This window comes from Bombus huntii, chromosome 11, assembly GCF_024542735.1.
Source record: "Bombus huntii isolate Logan2020A chromosome 11, iyBomHunt1.1, whole genome shotgun sequence".
NCBI lineage: Eukaryota > Metazoa > Arthropoda > Insecta > Hymenoptera > Apidae > Bombus > Bombus huntii.
The window spans coordinates 1,819,850-1,847,146 of NC_066248.1; the positions used below are offsets into that span (position 1 = coordinate 1,819,850).

Genomic DNA, 27,297 nt, shown 5'->3' on the forward strand with positions numbered 1-27,297 from the left:
TTTATGAAAGTAATACATTTGTAAGATAGAAGGTTTATAAAGACAATGACTAATCCGATTCTACTAATCCGAAAACTACTAATCTGAGAAAATTAGTCTTGAAGATATATTGCGCCTATGTTTTACGACTAAAACGTATGTTACATATAAGAAGGGAATATACGTGAGATGGTTCAACTTACCCAATGATGGTATTGGTGGCCATAATGAAGTCGGCAACAAGTGTGTTCATCACATTTGCTTTGAAAAGCTTTGACTTTGTTTGAATATTAAGGAACTTATCAGGACTAACGCGTAGTCGGTACACGCCACTGGTACTCTCACCGACTTGAAGCGTATCGTTCAAATGTGCAGTTAGCTTACTGAGATCATGAGGGTGGCACAGGTCCTTTATCGTCGTGCCAATTAGCTCCTGCAATAAAACGTTACAAATAATTATAATCAATGCACTACTTTACAAACGAGGTAAGACGTTTGTTAACGTTAATACGATAAATCATATAAGATTATCATACTTTCAGAAAATTGCAAATGAATAACAACAACTCCAAAGAGAAACAAATATGCAGATTCTTCGACTTCAACTACATTAAACAACTATAAAATCATTCCTTCGTAAGCCTCAAGAATAACGTAGACGTAATGTCTAGCATTTGAAAGAAATAGCCAGTTCCAAAGCAAATATATCAGAAATCTTTGGCATCCTCTTTACCTTGCTTAGGTACTCGGAGTAAGGAGACGATAACCAGATAACATCAACCGCGATAATCTTCCCCGTAGTGTCCAACTTAACGGTGAACTGTTCGATGGGCGTACCAATGGGCTTCTCGTTTGGGGGTATCCTGCGAGCCACGCACATTACGCAAGGACCGTTGTCTGAAGATTCAGACGATACGTCACCGCTCTCCAGACGATCACTATTATTTGGCAAAAGAGCTGAACAGATTTGCATAGACTCGTATTTTGATACTCGTTGCTGCTTCTCCTCCATAGTCTCTTCTTTATCATCGGGAGGCTTCACCAAGAAGCGGCAATTGAAGGTACGGTTCCTTTGGGGCGGCTGCTCGTTCATCCAGGCTGAATTACAAACGAAACTTGTCTTTAAATGTGACAAATCAGTTATCTCATATATCATATCATTTTAACTCATCGTAACTCTTATAAAAAGAAAAATAGAATGAAGCGATTCTTCGACCTTTGTGGAATATCTGTACTTGACTTTTATGCAAATAAAAAACGTGAACAACATAACGATAAAAGTTAATCGTAATTTAAGGTTTAAGGTTTATGTGACAAAATTTTTCTTTGAAATTTTTCTTTTAAGCGTTTAATTTTCTATAAGACTTGTAGGATATAATTTAAATAAAGTGACAAGAAATTTTGAGAAATTAAAAAATTAAGAAATTCAGGATTTCGATTAAAAGGTTGAAACATTTATTACGATCATTTCTTTAGAATATCTTTAGAATATCGATTAAATAAGAACATGATAATTAAAATATATATATAGTGGATACTTAATAGATATTTCTGTCGTTACTTTCAAAGAGCGTGTTATTAAACAATTCAACTAGAATTCACTAAAAATATGTAATTCATTCGAACGTGAAAAAGTTCGATGCGTTTGATGTAAAAAGTAGCTAAAAGCGTGTAAACTAACGTAAGCATCGAGCGAAGAAAATTTCACGTGTCCTGACAGCTAGCAGGAAAAGGCAAACTTGTCGAAGTGCAACGCGCTCCGTCGATGGCATCGCATTTCTGCTGCGCTACAGAATTTCAAAGCTGTCTCCTTCCATTACACAAGATAAATCTTTCCGATGCGTCGCTACCGAAGTTCCATAACAAAGCAAGATAAACTGAAAAAGTACACGTGCACACCGACCGGTAAATAAATGCTAAAGTTACATTATCATAACTATCCCTGACGCATATGAAAAGCAACCATAAATAATTGTTTTATCGTGTACTCGTCGCGTATTCGTCGAGGACGAAACACGTTCTACCCTAAAGAAAACTTAATCTCCATATATCTTCCACTTTTGGTTAAAAAAAGAAAAAAAGGCGAAATAAAAGAAAAGACGAGAAAAAATGGAAACTGAAATTAAAATGAAAAATGAGAGCGAGGTAGCATTTGAAAGACGTACTAACCTAATGGTATAGGCAACAAGCTCGGCATGAAGGTGTTGTGGTCTCCATGATGAATAATATTATAAATATCCTTGCCGAGCACATCGTCCTTCGTGTAATTTATGTACTGAGTTATGTTATCTGTTACGTACTCCACTCGTCCCTCCGTATTTACAACAAAAAGGAAGCCATCTAGCGCCTGGACAAAAATGTCACAGCAAATTAAATTTTAACGGTATTCCATGTGAATATATATATATATATATATATATATATATATATATATATATAATATTGATGGTCTACAGTGATTAATAGAGAGATACAATATCGATTAGATAAACGACTTTATGTGAAAGTGCGATAATTTAATTAATCATTAGATTATCTTCTATTTAATTCTCATAGAAATCAACATTGGAGAGTTTCAAGAGTTATTCATAGTTCTTTTTTTCACTCTATAAAATATTTCTAAAATTTAACTTCTGATGTTGTTAGAACGATTGGATTATTCGTATAAATAAGATCTCTCATCTTGTAGACAATTTATACGTCAGTAGATGATCCATAAATGTCCGAAATCATAAGCGAGCATACAATAGATAAAGTTTAAAAGGTGATCTTAAGCCGAAATAATTTTCTACGTTCTATTCGAATGATATTAGATCTAACGACTTTTTAATTTAATTTGTAAGTGACGTTAACAATATATCGATTACAATGATACGCTATCTCTAATATATCTCTATATTCCGGAAATTTGATTAATTTTAACAAAACAGATATTTATCGAAGCAGATCTTCGTTTATCTAGTTATAAATTGTCAGTAAACAGGAATAAAGAAAAACGTGCAGATGCTCCAGGCGTATAAGTATCAATGAACCAAAGTAACAAGAACAGAATGGATTGACGAGATTCGATTTAAATTGAGTTGTACCTCGAGTAAAATAGGACCAACTTGATCGTTGGACAGTATGTTAGGATTCGAAGAAGACACTTCTCCCTGTTGTACCGCATGACTATTCGAGCCTTCCTGTTCCCTAATGTGCCGAATCTGTGAAAAATAAAATAAATTGTAGCGACTGTAAAGTATCAACTGTATCGATAAAAATTCAAATCATCAAGTCGATAAATTATATACCATCTTAAACGATATATTATAAAAGCATTTTCGTATAGATGCATTGCTGTAAAAATGTATAAAAAATATATACATTTGGAATAGTGTGAATATCCATGTTGAATCATGTTAAAATTAATTCTTGGACGTTTTTAACTGCGAAAACGAGGACAATGAAAAGTAAAATTGGAATATTTCATAAAAGGTAACACGAAATAATAAATTCAAACAAAAAAACTAACTTTCTGTTATCCCAGTTGCATATGTCGCATATATTAAAAATGTAAAAAATTGGCAAAATAATGATATGAAAAAAAATTCCATTTCATTTTAATAAAACAGTAAACTGTGCCACGAAGTTCCACGTGTCAAGATAACGAAACAGCACAACCCTGATTTCGCGTTACATATGTACATAGTTTGCATTTCTATGCCGATTAAATCAACACTGCACTCTATAGCATCTACTAGTAATGGCCGAAAAAGAGAAATTGTCCAGAAACAAGGATAAATGATTTTGCAAAAGATTTACCAAATTTTCATTTTTACAAAATGCATTATTCCTTCTTTCTATATTGATCTTTACCTCTTAGAAATTATATACCAAACGATAAATTATTTTATTAGGTAGCTGCTTCGTTATCAAAAACAATCGATTTATTTTACATAAAAATAAGTGAAAACGAAAGAGATATTTAAGCAAGTATAATTTCGTTGATCGTGTAACCAAAATGACTGAATATATTACAAGAGACCAGAAGCTAGCGACTTATTTTTATCAATAGCTGAAATAGAAAGATAATGAAACGACACAATTATTTGAAATTGCTGTTACTTCAAATAAACCGATACGTCATATCGTTCTGAATAACACTTATATTACAATTGACAAAACGAAATACTGTTCTAAATCATCACTTTCTTATTTTAAGTAAAATTTATTTAACAGACGATTGAGATAAATTTTCATTTTATTATAAAACTCTACTTATACTCGGTGTATATATTTATTATATAATAATAACAAAAACGTTTTCTCTCTCAGTTATCGTTTTTTCCATTCTACGTGTAAAAGATTAATAACAATGTAACGATACTGTTGGAATCACAGCCGAAGAATCTTTTTTTATCAAGTTGTTAAATAATAACGCAAAACCGTATTACTTCATTTGACCACAGCAAGTCGCATTGCATATTGTATTTCACATTACATAGCACGGTGCATACATACATATCGTAATTTAATGTAATGAATAATTTACAATGACCGCGTTTTTTATTCGTCATAATAATATTAAAAATTATTCTTTCTTTATACCGCAACGAACACAAAGGTAACATTGCGCAAGGCATTCGGATAAAAATGCAACGGCATTATCCAGAAAAATGAACGGGTCTATTTTTCAACAAGCTTTACAACACATAGAGAACGGAGAATTTTTCCAAATCGAACACAAGCAAAATATTTATTAAAATAGAGCAATCAGAAGCGAAAAATAAACAGCAAACTTCATATTGCGTTACAATTTTGTATTTCCATTGCGAACGAGTTTTTACATATTAATTACACATGACGAGATTGATTAATTTAAAAATTGATTTCGGATCGTAAAACTTGATAAACGAACTTGCGGAATATGGAAAAAGAGTAATATGACAGAAACAACTGCTCTTAGTATAAAAGCACACAAATAACAGTAATTTAAAAAATTTGTTGAATAAGCGGAAAAATGATTAGATTTACCTAATAACGGATAGAATATACGTATTACTAATGGAAAGATTTTCTACCGTACACAATTTTCGTGTGATTCGTACAAAAGTTCTTAATTCTTACTCAATTATCGACATCGCACAGTAAATATTTAACCTGATAAAGCACATTCCTCCTGCTTGTGCGATAATTAAACACAACAAGCTGTTGTATCTATCCTATCTATTAAAAGTTTGAAGCAATTACTCACGAATCTTTTGTTACAATACAAATACAATAGGAAATACAAATGCAATAACATATATATATATATATGCTTTCAAACAATTGTACAGTGATTATTTATGAAAGTTTTCTTTATTTAAATGTTTCATTTATAAACAGGCTCTAGGATCTAAAAATTGAAACATTATCGCAAAGAAAGACTTACGTTTAAATGTAATGCAAATATTTCTTATTGAATTTACAAATTCTACATAATTCCTGCACACTTACTGCTTTAAAACACATTCGAACAAAATGTGTATGCAAATAGAATTAAAAATAACTTACAATACTAATGAGAAAAGAGAGATAAATAGAAGAGTCAACGAAACGCTTTATCCAATGTTTTCAAGTAGATAACAGGAAAATAAGTTTATTCAAAAGGAATCATACTATTATTCTTTATACCAGTTCATAAGACCGTGATTGTACTTTGTTTCATGACTATAGTAATTGTGGATATCGAACAAAAATATTTTGTTTTTTATATAAGAAAAAATAAAGTAAAGTAAAATCAAAATATACTTGTTAGTGTCAGAGCGAGAGTCAATAAAATTATTAATTTAACATTTCTGCTTCAACAATGTTACTCTCAAGGAGGCCACCAGATGAATTAAAAATACATACTCTGTCACTTTCTCCTGCGAACTATGGAATTAATAATAATATTTTGACACTCGTGTCCTAGTTAAATATGGAAAATGAAAATATAGCCGAGGTTGGTAAAAGATCGTTCGATAATAAATCTTAGAACGATGTGTAAAATCAGTTAACGGTTAGAAAAGAAAAAGCGTGAACTCCGCAACGCTGCCATTCAGAGTCGCAAGGTTAGCCGTAAGTAGAACACGAACGAAGAAGGGAAAGTAAATCTCTGCGTTACCGGCCGGGATTTGGGCACAAGCGTGCGGGAAAAGCTCGTCCTTGAGCTCATATTTCCCAGCACCGGTAGATCGCGCTCGTAATCGGAATGAATTTAAGCACACGGGTATACAACGTACCGTGGCCTCGAAAAGTCGGTGACTCGGCGGCTGAGTCCGACAAACGGTTTGCGACGTTGCCGCTAGCCTCTGCTATAAAACGTATATATTTCTCCCGTTCCGTCACACGACACACGCGATAAATTCTTCCTCGGTCGCTTTTAGAATCATCATTGATGTTTCTACCTAATCGAGAACATCGTTGATCAAAGTAGAAAATAATTGAATAACGCAAATGTTACGGAAAGGCGAGAACCAGGAAATCACGGGGATGGGAATGTATCAATCTCCTTCCTGATTACCCTACATCGACAAACGTACGTTTGAAACGGACTTTCAATGATAAATCGAAAAATCGTTATTACCGTAACGATGAGAAGATTAAAACGAAAGAGACTTTTACTGCAAATTTACAATTGATTCTACCTCGGTCACGTCGTTGGACACAGGATGCGCGCGACTCTACTGCGCAGATGACGTCACACGAACTCTTGCTCCGGTAGCTCGCGTTATAACGCCGTTTGGAAGGTTTCCTATTGGCCTCGGTGACGTCATTCAAGGTCACGTGACAAACTCTCAAGAAGTACTTTTTTAACGATTCTTCGTGTATCTATGGAATTCATTTGCGAGGGTGTCACGCCGAGCACGTCGCAGAAGAAAGTTTCGTGCTCACCGAGGGTCGTGAATTTCCTTTCCAAAACGTAATCGCAATATGTCTGGCAAAAGAAGACGGCGAACGAGCCGAATATCGCGAGCCTGGCGCGAAGAATCGACATGTGCTCGTTCGTGAACCGCAAAACTAACATGCAGAAGAACAGACGGGAAGTTCGAACCCCTTCCATGCCTGCTCTCTTTCTCTCTCTCTCTCTCTCTCTCTCTCTCTCTTCTCTTCTCTTTCTCTCTATAGTTCTCTAAGTATGTATAATAATGTATATAGACACATAGCTTACAATCAGACGTCGGTTCGGACCATTATCGTTTTGTGTGTTTTCAACCAATCTAATATACATGTGGCTGCTACTTTCGCGACTATCTCGTCACAATGTAACACGATTAATTTCAAATATTTTCTTTTTCACCTTCGTTTAACGAAGTTAATACTATTATTCTCATATTCTCGTAATACAACGTTAAAGTAACAAGTTGTAAATAAAGTAACGCGTATCTAATAAATTAATGTCATATAGCGTAATAAAATAACGAAAGACTAAGGTAAAATTGATTTTTCTGGAAATATAAAAATGTATTTTGAATAAAATGTAATTGAATAAAATTGAGTAAAAGCATCAATGACATTCAAACACTTTACTATCGTTTGGGACGAAATCAATCAAAAGTTAAACTCAGCAACGCGAATCTATTTCAAGCTACTAATCGAGCCTGCGTCTTGCTTCTGAAACAAACGTACTACACCAATATCGAGGGACGTAAAGCATTAACCGTGTAACCGCGACCTGGAAACACACACACAGAGGTTGAAACGCGGATATCGATTAAAAATATACAGGCATGACTAACATATTCTTAAAAATTTTCAGATTTGCTGATCATAGTTTTGATAAGCCGAGGTATTGTCATTCGATTAAGTAAGAAAGAAAGGAAGAAAGGAAGTAGAATAGCGCGGTTTCGTACAATTCGACAGGCAGTTTCCGCAGTTCCCGAGACTGCTGCGCTCAGCTGTTCCTTTCGACTTTGAGCGTTACGATGTCTAGCGTGAATTTGACAGATCCTCGTTGACAGATCCGAACGGAACAAGGACAAAATACGAATCGTTGTAAATAGCGACGAGCGCGATCAGTCATTTCCATGCGGTGCAGGAGAAAAACGTTTCGTTAAGACAACGCGAGTAAAGCGTTATTGGACGAATAAGAATGTCTTCCTTTCGAACGACATGTTCTCCTTTTTTTTTTTTCTCCCCCTTGGCGAAAGTTATTTTATCGATATATTTCGTTCCTTCCAGAAATAAATTTCTCGAGAGCCCGGAGAAAGAGTACATTTAACTTCTTCGAAGGAGACTTCGCTTTGTTCCTTCGTTCTCTTTCCATTCTGTTTTTTTTTCTTTTTTTTTTTTCATTTTTCTCCTCTTTCTTGCTTCGTGGTCTTTTAATGTTCTTCAAAACGAAAAATTTATCCTCTAATTTCGTTGATTTATTCCAGCGGATCTAAGCCGGCCAACCGAACGAAACAGAGATTCATCTCTTTATTTCGAGCCACATTTCATTTCCTAAGAGACCTGCAGTCACACACGGTTGAATTATGCGAAAAAGAATCGAGAGATTTCGACTACATTTCGCGCGCACGACAGCAAACGTTTGAACGTCCGGGCCGCGACGCAATGCGCGTTTTCAATGGTATCTCGCAACAGTATCTAGGAGAAACTGTCGGAACGTTTCAATGGAATCGCCGCTCTCGGTCTCTGTATCTTGGCGCGTTCTTATTGACTACTGCAGATGAATCTTTTGGAACCAGTTTTCGAGCTGGAAAGATAGCTAACAAAACGACTCGACGTCTTTTAAAAACCTAACAACTTCGCATCGCGTATTCCTGATGCGATGAATGAACATCTTAATCGCGCAGCGTGCGAAAATAAAACGTCAGATCTTATGGTTCGATTATCATTAACCTACGTGTCGGGTAAAGGACCTGGAAACTGAGCCGACATGAAAGAAACGAATCGGCGTATCCGTACGATGAATCAAACGATTTTGCAGTTAACAGGGTTGTTTAACTCTGCCAACTATCTTCAGCCACGGTCGATAATCGAACGGATTTGTCAGCCAGACGAAGAACCGCGCGAGTGTTGAAAAGTTCGACGATCGTGACACGCGTTGCGGAAGAATCTTTTAAATCTATCGATCTACAGAAAGGACGAGGAAACGTCTGTGTTGTCTCGTTTCGAATAATAGGATCGAGATCTCGCGCGATTTACGACGGCGTTTATTTTCGTAAATGCAGTCACTCCACTCTTAAGATCTCGAAGAAACGTCGCGTCATCGCGATGCTTCTCCAGCTTTTATTGCTTTTAATCGACCGAACTAAACGCGCCTCTCTCCTTTCTCTACGACGACGTTCGAAATTACCGATTTTATTTTACCGTGTCCGAGTGAAAGCTCCGCCAAAATGTCGCGTGGCGTGTTCCGTATCCTTTGGAACACGTCACAGCTAATTAATTAATTTAATTCGACGTGTCTTCGTCGTTCTAACCAATTCGTCGTATAATCGAATTGTTGTAAAAAAAAAAAAAAAAGAACTGAGAAATTTACGATTTATTCCAGAAAGTTGAACAGCATAGTTTGTCGGTGGCGCGTTACTAATCCGGTCGAACCTGCTTTCAGCCAAGTTCGGATCTTCGTTCGCTATTAGGCTCATAGTTACGCCACGTTATATACTACCAACGTTCTAAGATTTCTAGATCCGAAATCACGAAGAGGCCGCCTGCTATGGACCGAGCATATTAGCAGAATGAGTTTCAAGGGGTCAGTTTTAGCGAGCGTCGTGAAACAGTCAACGATGACGTTTAAATCGTCCACTGATTTTTCAAGTCTAAATAATTGTTCATCGAAGACGTTATCGATCGAACGATTCATGAGAAAATGAAACTACTCTGCACGTTACCTTGCGATAAAGTTTTACGAAGCTTTTAATTTTAAAATAAATCGTTATTAAATATTTGTATAAACACGCAAATAAATGTTATCGCTATTTTTAAATTATATGTGTAAGGAAAATCATTCGCATTTGCAACAAAAGATTCCATCGCATACCATCGACGGACAATTAAACTGCATAGTACGAAGATTTCTAATTTCTTGAATTTCACAACTGGATTTTGTACATCATCGAATTAGAATGGAAAAACCGCATGATCGTTCAAATTTAGCGGACGATTGTACGTTTTCACCTGAATTATCTGACTGTCACGTAAATGCACGTAAAATTAGTCGATTCTATCATAATTTAGAATTAATTATGATTATAATGCAACTGTATATGTATAGCTGTGCAAACAATAAAGTGATTCGATAAATGTGATTGCTCGAAACCTTGCACGAAACATTAAACATTGTGGTGCAAAGATAATGAATGATAAGAACGATTGAAAACAAAAAATACTTAAGAGAAATGTGATTTTGTTTGAATGGCAAAATTACTAGGAAATCGTTATCAAATAATATAACAACGTCGGGCAATATGAAAAATTGTAACAAATACAAGAAAATTAGTAATTAGCGAGGAATAATACTGAAATGACAGCTCGTTTATCAAGATACATGTTTACAAGGAAAAAGAGAAGAAAAATAAAGTTGGAAATGGATCCAAAGATGTAGTACAAAGTTCTGTTTTGATAAAACACTTATCGCGATAAAATGATGTATTGCATAAAATGTAGAGAACGAACAACTGATTACTCTATTTAATCTCCGAGATATTGCGTTACGTTTTCGAGTAGATCAAACTTCCAATCGCTTCTCGGCGTTTACTCCCTTGACTCGGTCCAACCCATTCGGTTTTGTATTTCACGAAGATCGTCTTGTACCAGCGTCCAGCATTATTCGAACAAAATTTTATTTAAAATATAATTTAAATAGTCGCCTACTATGCGACGTTGCTTCTAATTAATAACTCGTCGTTAATTCGTATAACTGGTAAAATTCATATACCGTTGCTATAAATACAAATGGATCAAAAATATAGACGATAATAGTGCCGCACACTTTGAAAAGTCATACGAAAAATTTCCGTGAAACGTGATCAGAGAGTAATGGAAAAATTGGCCGTATTTCCGTGAAAGGGCCGAAAGCAACGAAAGAACAAAAAGAACGAAAAGCAACGAAAGAAAATGGAGGACAAGGGAGAATAAGAGAAGAATATAACAATCGAATATAAATGAAACGCGAATATTGGCTAGACAGGCAAGAAATCAATGTAAAATTTGACGCATGCGTTGAAATTTTTATTTCACTTAAATGATACACGAGTAAATACCTTATCGATCGACCGGTTCAAGAATAACGCGCAGAGTCGCTAGACTCCGGTAAAATGTTGCACGATAATTTCCCTGTGACATAAAAATAACTCTTCCAACTTTCAAACGGAAACTTTTAAACCGGAAAAGCGACGATCACGAGGTTTAACGGGGAAAATAACGTGGAGATTTTCACGGGCTCGGTGAATCGCCTGGCCCGTTATAAAATCGCTTTTCTCGGTGAAACGAACGCGATTCTCACTTAGGAGACGGTTGCATAAACGCGTCCTGTACGACACGTCAGGATTTGCCACGTTCAAGTATAATTTACATCAAATCGAACGAACGCTTGCAACATACTACGAGAACTGCTTGACTTTGCTTATGCGAATGCAAGAATAAATTCCGCGCCGCGCGCTCCTTCGCTTCCTTTCTCCTTCCTTTAATGTCTGTTTAAAAGTAACGAGAAGCAGAGAAAATAAAAATTCTACGATGGAAATTGCGATTAAATAAAGGAAGGCAGAAACGCGGAATAAACGGTGAAAAATATTAGTAACTTATTGGTAATTCAATCTTTTTTTTTTCAGTTCTTTCCGATTAATCCAAATCCATTAACTCCACTTTAATGAATTTTTCAACTTCGTTATTTGGAAACATAAGTACCGTTCAACTTCAACACAGAGTATATAAACGAGAAGTTTATCGAAAAATGAAACTTTCTTAAGTCCGTGAACCATGCACTATCGCTGTATCGATGCACTAAATAGATTAACAGATATCTGTACGTTTATTTAACGTAGAATCGAATTTGGATAAGATTTCTTTCGCCCTACGCGTGACTCGACAATCAACGATTTTCTGTTCTCTACCGTTGCCTGTTCGCCTCTCTTCTTCGTTCTAACGAATAATTCGCATCTATTTCGTTCGTGTTTCGTCGTAGGAACGAACAACGTCGCGAAGGAACGAATTACGACACAAACGTGTGAGAATTACACCTCGTTGACGTAATAAGCGTTGTGGTAACGTTTTGTTTGTTGAAGCACCGTTAACGTGCTATTTTGAAAAATGTCGTAATATTTCTAAATCAGAATTTAACATGGAATTGTAACGTTAACAGATAAAAGTTTCTCTCTCGCATCGAGCAATGAAACACGATAGAACGAAGTTAATAACTCGAACGATAGATAAATAACGTTATTTGCATACAATGGTTAAAGCTCTCAGAAGTTTCTCATAATGGTACTTTTGTAGATACAACTGCGAGAAATATTGCCTCTCGAACGATAATAGAAATTTGTAGAAAATTATTCTTCTTTCTATTTGCAATTTCATTTTATACAATGCGATATACATAAAAAATAAAAAAAAAATCTTATATCGATAGCGCTAATACCTGCGTTCTATAAACGGGATACTATTTCTCCTTTGCAAAGGAGCAAAAAGAAAGATCGAATTATGCTTTAAGCTTCACAGTGTGTTAAACGAAGCAACGAATAAAAAGAGAAATAAGAACGGGATATGTTCACCTGGAATAGCTTATGAAATAAAAATCTAACGTACTGAAAATACATGTACGATTTATCATAATTAAAAATAACTGCACAAAGGAGAATGTAACAATTTAAATAACATCGATACGTACTCGATCAGAGGTGAAGATAAAATAGCGATTTAACAACCAAACGAAAAATCGGTCTGTACAACAAAATTTAAAATAATCAAAGAGCAGAACGAACTTGAAGGAAGAAAGAAGGGGAAAAGAAAATCCGTATTAGCGATAAAAAGAAGAAACGACAAAGAGAGATCTAAATGCAAGTAATGGAATATATAATATTTGAAAAGCGATTTTCTTTTATTTTTTTTTTTTTTTTTTTTTTCGCGAGGAGAAAGAAAACGAATCCCTCGATTACACAGTACGTTCTTTGATCGAATCTCGAAGGACTCGCTGTTGAGTTTATCGATCGGCCATTTGAAAGGCAGAAACGTACAGATCTGTCTTCTTACCTGGTCGACGGTTCTCTGAAGGATCTGGCATTTGTCAGTCTTGCCAGAGCTCATGTCCGTGGCGGAAATCAGCTCGGCAAGCTCGTCGATAAACAGGTTCTCCTGGTTCCGTCGTCTTTTTTCGTTAAGGCACTTGTTACTGTAAACAATCAAAATTGAACAGATCATTGAATCGTTCGACCATGTTGCTCATAATTCTTATCGATAAGTTGTTCTCCGAAATGGAAGACACGCCGCTTCCAATTAAATTAGCTTTTATCCTTTCTCAATCCTTCTCTTATTCTTAGAAGAATCATGTATATAGGAGAGAAAAAAGAATATATGTATATATATTTAACGCGATAATATTTTTATCAAATGTCTAATTGGAAGGCTCGATTTATGGACTATCGTTTGAAACGAAGCAAACATCGAGTATCCAATATCTAAATTAATATCTAAATTGTGGTAGAGCGAAATTCTTAGCGTGTTAAATATCGTGGCGAGCGATAAAGTCATTTTGTCGGGTCACTGTGTAGTCATTTTCGACGGTGTACTATAGTAACGGCTATAGTACAATTTAACGAATTATCACTACGATGTCGATAAGTTTCTCCGATAAAATGGACGTAATGCGTTTCCGCGTTGAAATCGATATTACAATAATTAGCTAAAAATACGTATTTATCGGAAAATAGAATTGTACATTTTGCCAGAACTTGGACAGTTTTGTAACTATAAAAGATACGACTAACCGCGCTGCTATAATAACTATATTATAACATCTCGTTAGAATATTTATCAGTAACTCGTCAGAGGCGATTCTTTTAAGAACTAACGCGATCTCTGATTCCGTCGAGTAAGAAATTAGCATAGAGGTTTATAATAATTAAAATATACGTTTTTGTTAGAATATTTATAAATGACTCTTCAGAGGCGATTCTTTTAAGAACTAACACGATCTTTGATTCCCTCGAGTTAGAAATTAGCATAGAAGTATATATACATATGTTTCATATTTATATAAAAATATGAATTTATACGAAAATTCGCGATCTAAGGATAAGAAGCGTCGAACAATTTTCTCGCTCGATTCGTTCATTCCTCTTACTCGATTTTTATTCGCAGCGACACGCATGTTCCGTGATAGGTCGCGTGCATCGTCGTCTATCGGAGCCTATTATTTCGTGAAATCTGTTCAATTTTCATTCTCAACTTCGATCGATGCGATATCGTTCGGTTAAAACGTTTGCATCGATCTCACGGATGCTGGCTGCTCGCTGTACAGGCTCGTTAATCTTTTCACGGCCACTAATGGGACTCTGTTATGCCGAACTTTTGTTCGAGAAACGGTCCGGGGAGAAACGAACTATGACGAAACGGCGATAAATCACGTCGTTGAAACGCTTATTGCCAGATTGCAAATCAATCGCGGGCAAAAATTTCTTCCGTGAGACGAATCCTCCTAAACGGAGGTTCTTTCAAATGCCGCATTTATTTCGCACGTAATTGCGACTTATATTAGCTATTTTCTCTAAGAATCGCAGGTCTTTGATGATTTTCGATCTGACCTGATCCGATCCGATGATCTGATCGAACGAGTATGCAATTATCGAAGCATCTTGAGCCTCGTTTCACACCAGTGTAATAAAACAGGGAAACAAAAGGGAGGAAAGAAAAGCAAAGATGTTTCGAGATGTTTAACGCGAATCGTTCGTGTCCTGTAATTGAATATTACGGCGCGACTTTTGACCCGTTTTCAAGATTCTACCGGAAGCCTAAAATTTTCCACGGTGCTGAACATCTTGACAGACCTCTATACACACGGTCAGCTGACAATTTATCAAGAGAACTTTTCGTCTTCCGCCAAGGAGATATTTTATTATCGACTAATAGATCGTTTGAGTAATGTTTTTGACAGTGGATATACAGTTCCTCGCGAACATACAAGAAACGAATCATGCGCGGTTGAATAAGATATTAATTTTATGAAAATACGTTGCCTTTAAATCTAAATTTCAAATCAACCTATACTTCCATAAAGGCATAATTTTTTGTAAAATAGAACAAAGAAAACGGAGAGAAAAAAAGAATAGGAAAAACTGTAGAAAACAAGAGGATAAATCGGAATAAGTTATACATACTTTGGTATTCAAATAAATTGCCTCTGGCATTGATTACTATGTTATACACGGGAGACTTCCCGTGCGCTTAATTGCCATTTCCCACAAGTGGATATTGTCATTTCAATGGTGATTTATTCTTCCGATTAAACCTGCTCTATTTGTCACATTATCTTCAGCTATTACTCGACCTGCAATCTCGTCTAGATCGTCTGTGAAACCACGTTGCCACGATTTTATTGCCAACTTAATGATCACGTAATTCCAAATGAATCTTTCAAACGTAATAACGGCTCTGTGCTAATGAAAAAATTGAAAAATGACGATGGCCGCGATGTTAGCGCTAATATTTGTCGCGTGGAAAATAAAACATAACGCCACGAGATGACTTTACTTTTTCCACATAAAGAGAGAGGAATGTGCGCTTACGTAGATGCACATATATACGGTGGGTTGCAAATATTCCGCGTTACGATACAGTTTCGTACAGTGTCGAAGTAACGAGCTTTCCCGCGAATAAAGACACGAGGTATAAACGTATAGACGTATAAACCGAATACGAATAAGGTCTATGACATAAGTATTGACTTGACAACTAAGTGATTGCGGATTTTGTCATTAGATGGTATTGACAAAATCCGCAATCGCTTAGTTTCCAACCCAATACATATACATTTTTACATTTCGATTCGATATACGTTTGTCGAGTTATATAGGTGGCATTTTGTTCCACAACCTTTCTCCGTCCTTCGCGCAACTTTAATATTTCAGAAGCTCTCAGGTCTTTTCCTGCGAGAAACTTCTCGATACGAGTTTTTACGTCGACGAAATTCCTCAAAAATCGAAACGAACTTTTCGAGCGACCCAATAGTATGTGTATCGTGTACAAAGTATTCGTTTAATTCGATACGTTTGCTAATTAAAATCGTGAAATAATAACAGAAAAGATCGCGTTATTGGAACTGCAACGATTCAAGGAAACTCGACGAGGAGGTCTACTCGCTTCGGCTTAAACCCGAAGAGAAGCTTCGAGGTATAAACGATCGAATACAAAAAGCGAATAATTTACGTGATCTTTTTTTCTCAATCCGAATGGATCAACGTCTAGAAAATTAACTGCTCTACTATGCCGAAATTCGCCACAACCCTTCATCAACTCGAACAATAGGAACTCCGCCATTAACCACAGACTCCATCGCCAAACCCACGAATCCACCAATTAACCCTCCGTGATGAAACACCAAGCAATCGACGAAGAAACCTTCGAAAGTACGAATATAGCGCTGCCAGAAGGAGCGACCACGCGGACTCTCGGAGAAACGCTGGAAAACTATGGAAAAGAAAATTGGGCCACCGAAGGTCGTGCAAGTTTCCGGGATAAGCTTCTCTAGGACGGATCAACGCGAACGGCATTCGCTCGGCGAATTTCATAGAAAGAAAATTGTTAGATGCTGAATCAACTGCTCAGTCCCGTTGAAACGTTCGGTTGACCTTGCCTGACGTCACGTCGCCGAACAGTGACTCTCACTTTGTTAAGGCTGCATTTCCATGCGATCGAGTTGCCTCATCGGTCGTGTTGCACGGTATACATCGTCCTGGCGCTTTGCAAAGCCTCGTAGAACTGCTGCTATCGATAACGTTATCGATGAATAGCGAAATCCCGAATATTAAAGGTCTAAGTAAATTTCTACGGTTTTCTACGGAATTTTCGAAAGAATTCCACGGTTATTTTAGAAACGCGATAATTTCTAAAAGGACACTATTGCGCGTTCGTCTTCTTTTTTTTTAATGAAATTGGCATAAAAGATATTCAAACATTTATTAAAGAAAAACGCGAATAGCAACGGTTCCACGTTACAAAGGTACAGGACAAAGAACGTCGAAAGCGAAAAAAATCTGTTTTCGATAATGAGAAATTTAAAAACGTTTTATATCAGTCGGTCTTTTCTTTTTTTTTTTTTTTTTTAAAGTCTGCTGGATTAATTGAAATTTGTTCCTCGCTCTCGGCAACGATATTTTTGTTCGTGTTTTAATAGGTTACTATGCAATTTTGTGCTAACCGTGAAGAGGAAAAAATTAACAATTTATAAACAGAGTATTTTATAATTACACTTTTATCAATCTTTCTTTTTCTCGACTCGTTATAGTTTTTATAACCGATCAAGTTACACTAATTAAAATATCACGGAGCGTAATATCGTTTCTCTCTCTCTCTCTCTCTCTCTCTCGCCATCTGTTCAAAATTAATTATTTATGTTCGTCTATTTAATTAAGATTGGGTTATATTTTATATCTTATAGTACAATGAAATATAACGTAAATAAATTTTTATCGCCTCAAAGTCCAGACTATTGGTAAATTTGTAAAAGAAAAAGAACGTCCTCGTTGCTAAATAACTGAACAATTAATCATCTACTTTAAACTTTCTATTTGAAATGAATTTCCTAAAAAAATTTACTTTTCTAGTAAAACGTCGGTATATAGCTACACTTGCCTTTTTTCTTCTTCTTTTTTTTTTTTTTTTAATAAGCGATAATTATAATGCGACTTTAACAGCGAGGCTTTTAGCGAGCGTTTATGCAAATTCATATTTTTATAAACAGAAGACGAGAAATAGAAACTCAAGCAGAGATTCGCTTGATCCAACGCTACATTTTATTTTAGAACCAGTGTCATTGAATATTTTGTATATCTTTGAATATCATATTATATGTGTAACATAAATTACAAACTTTCCATAAATGAATAAATATGCACGGTCGATTAATCGTAAATTCGTCTATCGTGTGGTTAATCGCTGTATTATGACAAGCATTTTTCGTGCATTTTGATGACTTTCGTTCGCTTATGGAATCATACACTACAACGAATTCGAAAACTACCACTGTTCGACACTGACACGAGCAGCGGATACGCATGATTTAACTTCCCGACGAACTAGATAGGTATCAAATTAAAATGGACCCATGCTGCATGCTAAACATTCGCTTTACTTATCGCGTTTAGCCCGATAATTACGGCCGCTTTTACGTATATAACGCGACTGATGAATATGCAAAGGGCTGGAATAAAACGCGGAAGCGTACGCACTCGTTTACGACCAATTAGACGAATTTAATAGCTGGCAAGAAGCATAGCTACGCTCGTTTTGCTGCTCCAGGAAAATATGTAAGTAGATCGGTACGATGTGTAGGTACGTGCATAACTTTTGCTTATTTTTTCAGAATTAACATTTACAACACGTTAGAATGTTTAAAATTCTGGATATTTAGCAGTATTTGTTAATCTATAAGGCGAAACAATAATCGCAATGTAATGTCATAATATTCTGTATCGCGTATAAATTTTGTAGAGCCGTGAACAAAAATAAAATATTATCGATACAAGCGTTTCTCGTATAAACGACGATTTAACTGAAATTATTTTTCAGTTTATAGAATCTCTCTACTCAAAACGTTTTCTGACGACCAGATTAGATGATCGATAAACTTATTTTATATCCAGTAAATACGAGTGGAATATTCCATCTAACAGCGAGATCCAACATTTTCTATCTGCTCTTCGTCCATGTAGCTTTTCCACTCAATTCCGGATGTTTCCTCTCGATTACCGTACTTGAGATCCAATTAGGAACAGCGTGTGAGCGATAGAAAAACCAAAATGATCAACTCGCTTCGAGTAATGCCAAATTTTTCATCGTATCTCGGCGTGAAACCGCGATTATACCGTGCTTGAAAATTGTATCCGATTACCTGCTTATTTTCGGCAAAATAACTATTTAATTACAAAGCAAACCGCAGCAATATTATTATTTATAGTGATCGTAGCTATATAATAACACACTATAAACCGATTAGTCCGATCTAGGAAAGGCAATATAAAATGAAAACACTGAATTTCTAATAGTCAATTCTTGCACAACTGTTTCGTTACTTAACAAACTCTTCATCCTGGGATTCTTTAATCTCTGTGTATCGTAAATTAAGCGAGAAAGATTCTTCTAAACTAATAGAAATACTTACACTATAACGTTCACGTAACCAGCCATATTCGAATATCGAATATACATAGCGCTTTACATAATAAATAGTTAAATATATATCGCACGTTTCCTACGAGGAAATCGAAATTTATAGCCTGCTTAGTCCGCAAAAAGCAAGCGAACTACAAATCGGCCAAAGTATCCAGATACTTGGAAACGATGATGCGTGTCCAATGTCCAATCACCTACGTATATATTATATATATATATATATATATACATTTCACATCGCATAGATAACATCGAATCGCTGTTCACGCCATCATACAATAAGCTATCGTAATATATTATAGGTTTCGTATGCTTCACCTAGTCGATCTACGGATTCGCGCTATCTACGTTAAAACAACTAAGAGGAAGAAAATATTGGACGTTGAACGTGCATATGGATAGCCTGTGTTAGCTATAGCTTGTGTTAGCCAGCGATATATATCTTTGAGTTTGCGCGTAACACGCCTAAGTAATTTGTAGGAAGCTTTAGTTTCCGCGACACGATGAAGTAAAATGGTACAAAGAGGTAGCTCGTAAAGCTTCCGGCTGCGAGCTACACAGGACACGATGCTAAAAGACGGTACAACATGGTGTCAAATACGCTCTTCTAATCGATCAATGAAATACAGGTTACGCGATGAAATATCGTGTGTCCAATAAGGTGAACATCTTCCTTAATCTACCACTGTTGACACTCGATTGGTGTTGTCGGATCACAGCTGGCTGAAAATAGTCTGACACAAGAAGTTCGTTCTATTGTAAGACTCGTTTCTTTAGGCGCGTCGTATTTTCTTATAGAGAAGCTACGCAACTTGTTCTAGCAGAAACGGTATAATTATTATTATACGGTATTAATTATTATAGGCATTCTGTTTCTTCGATTTAAACGCGAATAATTCTAGAAATTCTACCAGGTTGATTAAAAAATCGCCGGTTGACTCTAATTGTAAATAAAAAAATCCCAGAAATTGTAGAGAATGCGTTTGAGAAAAGACAGTTTAAGAAAATAATCTAAGAAATTCCCAGCACGATAATTTTAATCTTACTTTCGGATATACGTGCGTAACGATTGTGATATACTGTGATAAAAAGAATTCTGCGAGGTTAACGCAACAAGAATGCGAGAACGAGATAACTTAGTAACTTGAAAAGAGGTACCTGTTTGCAGTTTGGTTACTGGAGCCCAATATACTCGCCGCGGTCTGAGTAATTTGACTGCGCTACTATCTACCCGGTATACGAGCTAGTATAAATATGTCGCTGTGACTCATTAGATGGCCTGATGGTAAAATGATATCGGTAGCGAAACATGTTCGTCTCGTACTCATTTTTCTCCTTCTCCTTTTTTTTTTTTTTTTTCTTTTATGTTCTCTATTGAACGATTTACGCAACATGCATTAAATCGCGTAACGATTTCTCGCATCGAACTAGATAAATTCGATAGGAAAACGAAGAGACAAAGTTGCACTTACATCTGCGACTGAGGCTTGGCATCTGATTTCTTTCTTTTCTTGGTGATGCTGCCAGTAATCGCACTCATTTTGACCCACAGTGGGTCCTGTAGTTCACACGGGCTAGGCCTGTAACACAAATAATACAAAATAAATATTCAAATGAAATATCGTAGCTAGATCGAACTTACGAAATATCGTATGTAAATATATTTCGTTTATTTGCAATTAATTAAGAAACAAACGGTTTCATATTTGTTATATATATATATATTGTTATTTATATCCTATTGTTGTATCCATTTATCGATTTATATCAGTGAGATCCCACGTGAAAGTTTATCGGATAACGGTGTTTCGACTTCGTATGATTCAAATTTACCTCAGCAATGGTCACCGCAACTATCTTTATCGACCTTTTATTACGTAACGGTAAAATACTCCGATGAAAGAAACGAAAGAGAATGCTCTCGGCAAATCTCTCGCAAATCTCTCAAATTTCGTTTGCCGAGATAACCACTGAAAATTCATCGAATCTTTCTACAAAGTGAAACAAGCGGCATAACTCGCTCTTAATTGCGCCCATTATTCCTCGATTATCTTCCAACCCATGGCCCATTTCCCTAACATAACGAAATCTAACGTAGCTTAAAACGTTAGCAGACAGCGAAAGCGCGCCACCAGAGATCTAGAAAAACGAGCAATTCTTAGAGCACTCCGAGAAACGTAATTAAGTACGTGAGAAATTTTTCAAGCTCCGTCCCGCGCGACCGCGTAATTGCCGAATAGCTGGCAATTTTCGCAACATTTCGCTCGCCACGCTATATTCCTACCCGTAATTACCGTACGTCCACGCATTCGACCAACTCTTTTGTTGTACGTTTTTTCTCTTTCTTTTCTTTTCTCTTTTTTTTTTTCATCGCGAAGGATGCAAAACAAGCAACGTTCAGAGTACAGTGCGTGCACTTTATGCGTTCGTTTATCGACACGTGAGACATCTCCTATCGCGTGTGGCATTGTAATGTCCGGTGGAATTCGCGATGCGTACGAAGGGACGCAGGACAATTATGGTCAAGGATACACGAGCAACCCGAACGAACAGATGCACCCGTCCATAAAACGCGAATTCATCGTCGCGTGCACTTATTTCAATATTTCACTCGGGACGCTTGATAAATAATTCACCGGTATATTCCTGGAATCCTTTTTTCTTCCCTACCTCTCTTCCGAATTTGTTTTTAAAAGCTATTCGATCTGAATGTGAGATATTCGATGAGCGTATAATTCGCATAGAGGAAGTGAAAAATAGTGCATCGCTCCTTTAAAAAAAAAAAAAAAGAAAAGAAAAAAAGGAAAAAAAAGATAGAAATCGTGTGGAGGAAAATATATCGCGGCTGTCGTCGGTTTTGACCCGCACCACGGCATCTCAGGGTTAACAAATAAATATATAACCATCTTTAGGCCCCTCGTTTGATGGAAAATAATTTTTATCCTATGCAGAAGCAGATACGAGTTGCCTGTGTCTAACGTTTGTCGGTTTTTTTTTTTTTTTTTTTTTTTTTGAAAAATAGGGAAACCGAAAGAAAGGAAAGGAAAAGAATTCTAAACAGATGGAAAATAAGATAGTTGCATACAATCGGTAATTATCGTAACCGTAGTCGTGCTGATAGCCGATCAGCGCGATGAGTAATTATAAAACGTGGTTCCAACGGGCGGCGATAATTTGTTTTTCATTTGATGAAACGAAACGATCCGAAGATATTAGTCAGCCAACGGTAAGTAGGCAATAACCGAGGAAGGCAGCTGCAAAACGAGCAAACGTACGGCTGATAGAACGCAGATAGGTACGCGTTACACGCTTAGTTGCGTACGCGGATCTACCTACGCAAAATTTTCCTCCACGCCTCACGATGCACGATATCGATAAAAGTTACGGGGTCAGATCGCCAGAGGATTCTCACGGTTCGACGACAGTCTCGAATCAAGGAACGATGTCGACGACCTTTTTCTTCTTACTTTTCGTTTCTTTCAAGAATTTTTGCTCCGATAGTAAATTATCTTGGCGTTTTAACGTTTCAAATTCTATTTTCAATTATTTCTATTTCGAGCTTTAAAAGCGACATAATAATTTGTTATCGGATTGCTGTCGAATCGATTCAAATATAGCGATAACGCGTGTTAATAAACAGATGCTAGATACCTAAATTGTATAGTTTTTCGTTCGAATCGTTTTAACTTTAAAATTTTCCAGCGTTAATTACGTAGAAATGATCGATTTCGTGTTTCGACGTTGCAAATTTTATCGAAAGATATCGTTGACAACGATGAGTTTCGCTTAGCGTTGCGAGTTTGTAGCGCTGGTTAAAATTCATTCTCTTTTTTTCTTTTTTTTTTTTTTGCGGTACATTGTACACCGAACGTCGAATTTCGAGTGAAACGACGCGGGGTGACTGAATATGCAACGATTACGGTAGCTACGGCTTTTTCGCAATCAGAATTAAGCAATTAATCCTGACTGGATACATGAATCGAGATATTTCCGATGTCGTACTTTCACCTGCAGGTATTTTAATATAACTTTAAATGTCACTTTGTAATTTTGTATTAAAAAACGAATGACGAATAACACGGGCCGGCAGCGCGTTGTCGCAACAACGTGATTTCTTTAAATGAACGTTTAACAATTTCCGTATCTTACGATCGGGGAGAAAAGGTATCGAAAGGAGATGAAACGATAAGAGAAAAATAACGCGTAACTCAATGCAAGGAAATATTTAAATATACCGGCCTTATAAATTATACGTCGTTTTATGTAACGACATTTTCGTTTTATACTTTAACGGAGTACAACGCGCTACATGTTAAAAATTACGAAGAAATTTGTTTGAGGTAACGTTTGAATCGATTCGCGCGTAAAAAGTATTTTTAATCGAAACGAAATATTTCCATCTAAAATCGAGTTGGCCAAACAGCGCCTAAATATTAAAAAGGATAATATAAAAATAACAGATGCTCGAAACAATTAATTCGAATCTTTTGCCAGAACGATAGAGTTTCCTGAATATTTCTTACATTTTTTTTCACCGCGGAGTATGCAGGATAGAGAAAAGAAATATTTCGAGCGAACGCTATCAGATCCAACGGTGGCTATCTAAAAATGCAATGATACATGTACCATTCAATTTAGAGAAACGAGGAACCATCCTTTTCAGGGACGAGATAACGGTACCTCTATTTATCATACGAAAAACCCTGGAGGGCTATAAACCGCGAGAAAAATTTTGTCGTATCGTTTTAATACGTAGCTTCGGAGAGAGAATTACGCGTTACGAAACGTTTCGTGGATTTCTTTCGTTTGAAATTAAACGCGAAGAAAAACAGAGAGCAAACGAACGATAGAAAGAAAAAGTCGATGCGATAATAAAAATTGAACGAAATTCGACCGATACTCGGCTTTCGTCGACCCAATGGAACATTTTATCGAGAATCTCAAATGTTGTGCGACGTCGTTTGAATTCGATTCGAAGCTAATCGATATTTAATAGGCTCGTTAGAGCGCATAGTTTTACAAAAATTGGGAAATACTTATCACGAAAATCAATTTTCCATCGTTTAGCGTATGAGAGATAGTTGGTTCTAGTTTCGTATCTGATACACGTAAAAATGAAGCACGCTTATTACGTATTACGTAACACGATACAGAATTGAAAGCTGATAAAATTCAATTAATTAAAACTTCGTTTGAAGTTATTGATTAAAACCGAGTGGGTTAATTAAAAGTAAGTTTAATTAATTTCCTTGATGAAATCAGGCTACTGCATTTTAATCACCAATACTTGAATCAATACTCGATTAAAAATAAATTCTGACTGTAGATCAAGTTTCGCTCGAGAATACAGTAGCAATGCGACGATCGATCAAGTTGCGAACGATTTACGCGAATTTTCTTTCCAATCTACTGTTTTACGCGTATTACATATAACGTGGAATCTTCAAAGTAGAACGAGACCGGTCGATCGAAAATCCACGTTGCATTTAGTAAGAAATGAAAACTCGCGATAATTTAGTTTCGTGAAAGTATCCAGAGGTATTGCCGATTCTATTTGTATCCTACGAAGCACTATTCATATCCCTACGCAAAGCACAAAGTACGAATTAAAGCGGAGAGTCGTAAAAGCGATTAATCCAAAATTTGATCGGTCTCCTTATGACACCAACGGTAGGTACCGGGAGAAAGCTAAATTAAAAATGAAAAACAGTTCGCGATCGTTGACCGACGTTTAATATTTTATCAGACGAGCGACCAAATAAACGATTGATAAATTGGATTAAAAAGCAAGATCTGAAAACTCACGGATTATCGAAAACGTGGTGAAACCCGACCAACCTCGATCTCGTCGAGCGGAGTCCACGTCGGTCTCTCGGAAACCAGCGACAATTTGACACGGTGCGCGGTCCGAGAAATTCTCGGGTAATTTCTCTCGCAAATATAGCCGGTTGGACACGGGCGCGTTACAAAGGAGCAAATTAGACACGTGCGTTGATCCCTCGTCAGGCATTTTGACATATTTGCTACTCCACGTCATCTAATCACCTCCGCCACGCTAGCCAACGTTCGCAACTAAGTTGCCAACCTGATGTCGTTACGATAATACGACACAGCGAGCCGAGAGAACCGGACGAAATCCAGTTGGCATTGGCGCGCATTGTTTTCGGAAGTGGGACCATCCCGCGTGATAAAACCAGGCTGCTCGCTGCCTGGCCCTGGTGAATCGTGACCTTAACGTCACGGCCCAGCGCGCGGAATCGAAAGCAGTTCTTACGATACGACTCATTCCTCCTCGATGCTTCCTTCCTTTTGTCTTCCACTCTTCTGGTTCCGCGTCGAGGTGACGCAGCGTTCCGTACGTGAAATAAAACGAATCGATCGAACAGCAAGATATAATACACGGCGATGATTTTGTGTAACAGTACAAGAGAAACTTTGTACTTTGTATATTAACCGTACCGCGTTATGCGAATCGTTTCCATATCGCCGATCGTATTTTTCCTATCGTCGACAAATCTCCGTCGAGCTTCGACGTCTCAAGATCTAACTCGTGACCGAATTAAAATCATCGACGGCCGGGACTATCGAATCGTGTCATCCCCTTCGTAGAGAAACGGGGGCGGTTTGAAACGAAATAAATTGTCGGCGAGAAGGCGAGGCCCGGAGCTATAGCCCCCCTTGCAGCCCTTTAAGCTGCCTCTTTTAATCCGTGCTTGCCTCAAATTTCCACGGAATGATCAAACTCGTTGTATATTGTTACGCGTTGGTCTTTAGTGTAATAACGTGTGTAATAGTGTAATAACGTGTAATAAATGTGTAATAAAAGATATCGTGCGTACCGTAGGTCCGGTAAGAGGAAATATCAAGAACGAACAAGTTTCCTCGATAATTTCTAAATATTAGTGTTTATTACAGTCGATAAGACAAGTCGGATAAAAAGAAGTTCGTGATCGTCGATCGATTTACCGAGAAGCTTAAGAGACAGATAATTGACGAATCGGAGGAAAAAACGGAGCTATCGATCGCTAATTGTTTTTAAAATAGAGCTAGATGTGTATTCGTGAATGAAAATCGCAATTATACGAATTGCGCATATTTCGAAACAGATACGATACAACATATACGAGTGGTAATTATTGATATTCCGATCGGCCAATCCATTCGCTGTCATAAAACATCGCGAGATGTTATTACTTGCTTTCCTATTAACTGTCTAATTTTTCTTGACACCGTGCAAGTGTTTTTCGTATTCTCGTTTAATTCCAGTTAGGTATATTTATTTTCGCTTTTCAAAGTAATATAAATAGCCGTCGAAGATACCTCTTTGGATTCGAATTAATTACTTATTTTCTAACTAAAATTCCGATAGAGGAAAATTAAAATTTACGTTGCGGATAACCAAATATTGTTGCGAAAAGAACGACGTATCGCGCGATCAGAAACCTACGGTGCATCGTAGTATGGAAGATCGGTTAATCGTATAAAGCGAATTCGCTCTTAAATCGAAGGAAATAAATAATTTTCCATTGCAAAAATAAAAATTTCCTATGTTTTCTAATAATTACACATTGCCGGAAAAATGTATATACTCGACGACAGAAAGGTATTACTTATCGTATTACCATAATGCGGTTAATTTTAGAAAATTGCTCGAAGCTTGCCAAGACGAAAATGTAACAAAATGTAAGAGGCACGATGTAACCTAACGCGCGTAATATCCAGAGATTTATAAGACGCCTCCGACGCATCATCTTCGCCGTGGACGCGTGTTTAACCTGGATTTAAAAGTTCCGCAACTGCATCACGTTTTTCATGAAACGACGTTCGCGCTTACACCGTTTGTGTTTAACGAGACAATAACGTGTTTTCACGAGGCGCGTCGTTATCACGTTTGTTTTATTAGCAGACCGACTGTCGCTACGCGTGCAACGAAGCTAGCAAATCGTTGCTGTTAGGCTTACGTTACATACCACCGATGAAACGTACGTG

At 36.8% G+C, this 27,297-nt stretch overlaps 1 protein-coding gene across 10 annotated transcripts in view; it reads right to left on the bottom strand.

Annotated features, from left to right (window-relative positions):
• Positions 1-27,297, bottom strand: part of LOC126871118 (nuclear receptor coactivator 2-like) — a 127,154-nt gene that overhangs the window by 19,939 nt on the left and 79,918 nt on the right. For all 10 annotated transcript variants that reach the window (XM_050629569.1, XM_050629573.1, XM_050629571.1 and 7 more), the window contains 6 exons: positions 20,781-20,888; positions 13,174-13,312; positions 3,066-3,182; positions 2,149-2,326; positions 713-1,077; positions 183-412 (listed from right to left, as the gene is read on the bottom strand). In XM_050629569.1, the coding sequence (XP_050485526.1) occupies positions 183-412; positions 713-1,077; positions 2,149-2,326; positions 3,066-3,182; positions 13,174-13,312; positions 20,781-20,888 (1,137 nt within the window). The remainder of the gene's footprint in view (positions 1-182; positions 413-712; positions 1,078-2,148; positions 2,327-3,065; positions 3,183-13,173; positions 13,313-20,780; positions 20,889-27,297) is intronic.